This window comes from Buceros rhinoceros, unplaced genomic scaffold, assembly GCF_000710305.1.
Source record: "Buceros rhinoceros silvestris isolate BGI_N320 unplaced genomic scaffold, ASM71030v1 scaffold38550, whole genome shotgun sequence".
NCBI lineage: Eukaryota > Metazoa > Chordata > Aves > Bucerotiformes > Bucerotidae > Buceros > Buceros rhinoceros.
The window spans coordinates 1-6672 of NW_010390832.1; the positions used below are offsets into that span (position 1 = coordinate 1).

Here is a 6672-nt window from a genome sequence, read left to right on the forward strand (position 1 = left end):
CGCTGCACCGGGAGGGCCCGGAGGCGGTCGGGCCTCTCGCACCGTGTTTTGTGAGTTCAGCGAGTCTGGGGTTTCGTGTCGCGCTGCCCTCGCTGCCTCACCGGTTGCACGAAAAATTGCGAACTGGGCGTTTACCCAGAACCTTCGTGTTTTAGTGTGTGGAGTATCACGAACGTTTATAAGTCGACCTTAATTACTAATAGACAATGAGATAACTATGTAGTTACCGTTGAGGATCTTGAAGATCCTGTGGTGACAGCATTCACATGTTGACTTAAATTAAGCTGTTAGGTTAGCTGACACTGATGAGCCTTCTCGTGTTTATATGTGTGTGTGTATCTATATGTTAATGCAACTGTTACTTTAAATTATGTAGACTACTTGTAGTGTTCCTGTCAAACGTGGTCACCCTTAAAATCACTGATGGATAATTTCACGCATAGCTGAAAATGCTTTTCTGATCCAAAGTTTCATTCTCTAAACCTGTATCTTAAACACTGGAATTAAAGTAGTTAAAAGTTTAAAAGTTAAGTTAAAATAGATCTGTGCTTGGTTTGTATCATTACAGATCCTCAGAGTACTGACTGCTTCTTTATGTGCAGTTGATTCCAAAGGGATTCTAACAGTGACAGAAAGCCTAAAAAAAAGAGTGCAAAGAAGAGTAAAAGTAAAGATCCTAAGCAATAAGTGCTTTGCAAATATAAAGATTTACCTTGCAAATGTCATTGCGTTGTGTGTATTGTTAAACCAGACCACAGTGGAATTGAGACGGCATAAAGATCCACTCCAGTAGCGATATCTAAGGCTAACTTACAGGTTTGGTACCTTTCAAGAGATGAGGTTATGATATGCATAATCTTGAAAATACGTTCAGGATACTGCTCTTATTAGGACAGTTGTAGCAGTAAACTCTGGATCTTACAAGGACACCATTTCTGATCTTCGTACTTTCTGCAACCATAGCGGTCAGATGCAACAAGCATGGCTAATTCAGCTGTACTGTGTACTTCAGTCATCTCTTCTTTTTTTTCCTTTTTTAGTTTCTTTTAACTGAAAGTTAAACTGCCTGTCAGAATATAAGGATAAAGAAAACATTAATGTAGTTGCTACATATCATAGAAATTTTATAATTTGTGTTTAATATCTGAAAAATGTGTTCTCTGCATGGAGTAAATATTGCAGATTTCACTCATTAATACTTGAGTAATGAACTTCCGTAACAAAATAGGCACAAGTTTGTACAAAAATGTAATCTTTGTACAAAAAGAAAATGTTTAATCTTTGCTTTAACTGCAAAAGGGTTGTCCGTCCTCATAACAGGATTGTAGTCATAAAACTTTAAAATACAAAAGTTTACTTCCCTAGTCAAAACTTGTATTGTAAATGTGTTTGTTTCTTTATTAAGCTTTGCATCTACTCTTTTATTATAAAAATGCATAGACGTTACTGATAGGTTTTGTTATAATATTCCTCACCTTATTTTTCTATTTCCTTATTTTAGGGCATGATATCCACTTCCATGGTAAGAAGATTGCTTTGCTGGAGGCTGGCCCTAGGAAAGAATGTGATCAGATGCCAGACAGTTACAGTAACAGGGTCAGCTCCATCTCCCCAGGATCAGCAATGTTCTTAAGCAGTATGTATGATATTTACTGTTTGCTTTTGTAACAGTATATTTGAGCTGGTTTAATTTTGTTTAAAATAAAATCCCTTTGAGCATGTGCTGCCTTCATCCTAAACTCAATGGAATTGTCTGCTTTTGTCTCTTAGTATTCTATGTGCAGAATTGTGATGATTAAATCGGGCTTCTGTTGATAACAGGTATCTGTGTTCTGGTATCTTTGTCTGATTTATTAAAATATTTGTGACATTAGGCTAGTGAAAGATTGTAAGGTGCTCTCTACAGCATCTGGAATGTTCACAAAAGAAGCACTTACTTAGTGCTCTCCAGGCCAGGAACTCACTTGCTCTGATTAATTTTTCGTTCTAAAGAGAGATTTGAACCTTTATTCCTTACGGAGAAATAAATGTTCCAAACAATGACGGTTGTGTGTTTCTGTATCTGTTTTATGACCCAGCGATAGGACAGTGTGAGTTGGCTCTTAAGTTATAGTGTAGGAAACACTGCAAGGAAAGCACTTGTTTCTTTTCTGCTGGCTTGTGATAACAGTAAAATAATATGATGCTGGAGTTGTGACAGTATTGAGGCAAACCTGATCCTGTCTAGGGATGGCACAAGCAGAGTCTGGGCATTGATAGTCAGGGAGGGAGGATGAGAGTGTGAAGCAAATTTCAGCTTGGGTCTCAATGTCACTTGTGAATCTGTATCTCTCTGCATTTTTGTACTTTTTCAGGTTTTGGTGCCTGGGATCATGTCTGCAGCCTGAGACTCAAACCGTTCCGGCGAATGCAGGTGCCATACTTAGGGCTGCAAATAGGCAGTGTGTCTGTGTGACAAAAAGAGGCTAGACTGCAAGGTTGAAACAAACTGCTTATTTGAACTTTTCTTACAGGTTTAACTGCAACGCTCAAGCAAACAAAGTATTTCCGCTTCGCTTACAGGTTTAGTAAGCCACTATTGCAGGTTTTCGCGGGTACAATGGAATAATGCACTATTACAACTTAAAAGCGAGGGTACGCTATAACAATCTGAAAAGCATGCTAAATGTGTTAGCTGTGTTAGTTAATCACTCACGGTTACAAACTTACAGCGTGCCAAATATTTGCTTACCCCTCCAGGTAAGGGCTCTTAGTCCTAGAAAAGTGACCTTGGCCAGTGTCCTGACCAAGGGAGAAGGGTCTCCATACAGGCAAGATGTAGTGTTGGAGAGGCGACTTCCAGTTCCTAACCCAAATCTTAGGGTTTTTATCCCCTGATTTACATGACTGTGAGCAAGACCATACCTGAGTGGATTATACCATCTGGGATGTTTATCTTTGGTAATGTAATGGAGTTTCTACTTCTTTCTTATTCATCCATGGGTGAGGTTCACTTCTATATGTTCTTTTTTTTTTTATTTCTCTTTTATTCGTCTTGTGGTTGTTTGATACACAAGGTTGTTGCTGAAGCTGGCACTGAAACCTTCCAGCTTCTCTTTATCTTATTTTCTCAGGCAACTAAATAGTGTTTTGGATTGGGACTCAAAGAATAATATTTGCTGAGAGATTTCAAGGCTCATCTTAGGTTCCAGTTCTTTGAATGATGCAGCACTGCCCTGCTCGGTCTATGACTAATGGACTCAGAGTTGAGCTATCTACACAGCTCCTCATGGGTCGTCCCTGCATAGGTAGGGCTTCAAGGCAATCCAAGGCTGGAGCTCTTATACAGCCCTCTGTGAGTTTCCTGCATGTGCTTGGACATTACCAAAACTTGTTTATGAACTATGCGCCAGACCATCCATAAAGTCTGTCGACTTTGGTTTCTCAGAAGTGCTTACATTAATGACCCAAAGGGTTTTTTCTTTGGCAAAGGACAGGTCATGCTTATGATGATTTCTGTTATTTTTTGGGGGGTAGCAGTGTCCTCGGAAGTACCCATCCTCAGAGTCTTGGTGGTACAGGATGAAAGCCGTAGATATTGAGGCATAGGTACTAGTCCAGAGATAAAGGTAAAGGTCGTTATTGGTTTTGGTTGGGATAGAGTTAATTTTCTGCACAGTAGCTAGTATGTGGCTAGGTTTTGGATTTGTGCTGAAACCAGTGTTGATAATACAGGAATGTTTTAGCTATTGCTGAGAGGTACTTAGAGTCAAGGCCTTTTCTGCTCCTCATACCACACCCCCACTGAGTAGGTGCAGAAGCAGCTGGGAGGGGGCACAGCCGGACAGCTGACCACAACTGACCACAGGGATGTTCCGTACCATATGACTATGAGCTCAGCAATAAATGTGGGTGCGGAAGGGGGGGGACATGTGGAGTGATAGCATTTGTCTCCCCAAGTAACCATTACGTGTGATGGAGTCCTGATTTACTGCAGATGGCTGAACACCTGCCTGATGATAGAAATTTGTGAATGAATTCCTTGTTCTGCTTTGCTTGCACATGCAGCCTTTGCTTTACCTATTAAACTGTCCCAGTTTTCTTCTCCAACCCACGAGGGGATAGTGAGTGAGCAAGCGGCTGTGTGGTGCTGGGCTGCCTGCTGGGGTTAACACACAACGAGGTGGTAGGGTAGCTTTATATGTTAATTGTGTACCAGGAAAGTAGGGATAAAGAACTTTCTTTGCAATTAGTATTTGAGATGAAGCTAGGTCATTGTGTGAAAAGAATTACGTGATGTACTTCAGTAGCTGGGAATGGACAGTAATCCAGGATGTTTCCCCTAGTTCTGCGTTTCTAGACTGACATGTCCTTTTTGTGTTAAGATGGATACATTCATAGTCCCTGAAAGGAACAGCACTTCTTTATCATACAGCTTCATGAAATGTATTTTTTCCTCATAGGTGTGGGATTCTTGTTCAGAAGCCATGATCATTTTTGAAAAAGATGACTTAGATGACATTGGTTACATAGTGGAGAATGATGTCATTATGTCTGCTCTCACAAAACAATTAGATGCAGTAACAGGTAGTGGACAACTTCTTTGTTATTTTATTTCCTGCAGAGAGCTTTCAGTTACTTGCCTTCTGTTGTGTGCACTAAGTTATGAGAAGAAGGATAATTCATCTAACAAGTAACTGAGACACAGGCAGCTTCTTGAATGTGGGGGGGAGGGAGAAATCTGCCTTCCAAAGGCTACACAGCAAGAAAGCAGTTGCATATGTAGTTCACCAGAACATAGTTTCTCCAAAAATAGATTTAATGAAAAGATCTGTAGCTTTCTGTACAGAGCAGGCTTTGCAATGACAAAGGATTGGCCAGATCTGTTCTTGTAGGGTTCTTTGAGAATTGTAGGGTCCACTTTTAAGATGCCATTAAGAAATGTGTGGCCTTTGCTGTTGTAGTGATGTTTCTTTTTTTCCTGTCTGTATCGTGCTATGACCGTGGTACTTGGTTTATTATTTCCATCAGACCGGGTGGAGGTTTTCTACAGGAGCAGAGCAGTCAGATATACCTGGCCCCTTCCCTCTCACAGCTGTGACACAAGCCCTTGGGTCCAAATTGTGTTAGCTGATGGACGCAGACTTCAGACCAAACTGCTGGTAATTAAATGTTTTATTTCTATTGATCAGGCATCATCTCTCATCCAAGTCCTTTCTGCTGAACTTGGTTCTGGTTCCATGTGTGCTGCTTCACCCACGTGGAGGGCTTGAAGGAGATGTGGCTAACTCTGTCAGATTTGCTATGGCACATGCTGCATAGCCTTTTCTGTACCTGATGCCAGAAGACTGTGCTGAATTGGACAACAGCAGAAGGGACCACCTCTTGGTTTTTTTGGGAAGCCTTTTTTTTTTTTTTTCTGAATGAATGAACAAAAACCACGTACATGCGGGCTGGGGCTTGGAGACTGGAATATTGGCTTTCTTAGGAGCTGCTGAAGTGGTTGCTTTGTATCTCATTGCTTTGTAGATTGGTGCAGATGGTCATAACTCTGTAGTTCGGAAGGAAGCAGAAATTAAGAACATTGAGCGTTGCTATGACCAGTCAGCTGTGGTGGCAACTCTTCATTTGTCTGAGGTGACATTCTACTAATTGACTCTTCCATAAGCAGCAGAACAGCTTAAGCAGGTGATCCAGGTCACTAGTTCATAACTATCCACTTGGTTCTTTCCACTGTAGGCCACAGACAATAATATAGCATGGCAGAGGTTCCTTCCCACAGGACCAATTGCACTTCTTCCGGTAAGATGACTTGTGGTCTCTGTGGGTTTTTGTTTGTTTTAGTCTGGGTTTTTTTAGTAACTTCTCCGGTCTGTGCTTTTCTGTGTTGATTCTGACTCTTAAGAATTTGTCCATCTGCCCTTTGCTTTTCAGTTATTGCATTTGTTTTCCCCTTCTCCAGTCTTACTTTATCCTCGGTATTTCTCACTTGTAGCAAGTTGGGCTGGAAGAGAAATGTGCAGAGGAACTGATGTGGGACAGGGCAGCGGGGAAATCTTTGCACCGATTGTTTATTTTTTCTGCTTTTTCTCTTGATACTTACCCTTGATGTTCTCTTAAAGTAGCTGTCTAACACTGCCAGCTCTCTGGTCTGGTCTACATCTCATGAACATGCATCAGAACTTCTTGCTATGGATGAGGAGAGTTTTGTGGATAGCATCAACTCTGCCTTTGTGAGTATCAGCCCTGTGGCAGGTATGAGGCTTTGATGTAATCATTAGAAATACAATGGAACCTTACAGTTTAAAGGATCGTAATGGGAGAGGTGGATTCTCAGGTTCCTTCGCCCGTTGAGGATGATGTTAAAAAGGCACCTAACAAAGAAAGGATGACCCCTTGGGACTGAATTACATCAGTTCTGAAAGTCACAGAAGTTGAACTAAATTTTCAAAAGGGGTAAGGGTAGGCTCATCCTAATTGGAAACGTGTATGTCCTGAAACGATGAAGATAGTTTCTTCTACTGTATGGTGTTGTGGTTAAAATTCAGTATTTGGAGCTCCTTCAGGTTTTTTTTCAACTAGATTTTTTTTTGTCACCAGTTGGCCGAGATACACCAGTCACAGGGACATGTTCTTTCCTTTCTCCCATTCCAGGAGAAAAGAATTAAAAGCAGAGATAAGAAAGAAAGAAAA

At 41.0% G+C, this 6672-nt stretch overlaps 1 protein-coding gene across 1 annotated transcript; it reads left to right on the top strand.

The window, feature by feature from the left end:
• Positions 1 to 1453: 1453 nt before the first annotated feature.
• LOC104488147 (ubiquinone biosynthesis monooxygenase COQ6-like) lies at positions 1454 to 6234 on the top strand (the record flags this gene model as incomplete). Its single annotated transcript, XM_010139309.1, has 7 exons — positions 1454 to 1636; positions 2355 to 2413; positions 4443 to 4566; positions 5011 to 5141; positions 5509 to 5616; positions 5719 to 5781; positions 6105 to 6234. Coding segments are annotated over 7 exons (798 nt in total), but the record flags the coding sequence as incomplete, so codon positions are not given.
• Between the last annotated feature and the right edge of the window lie 438 nt (positions 6235 to 6672).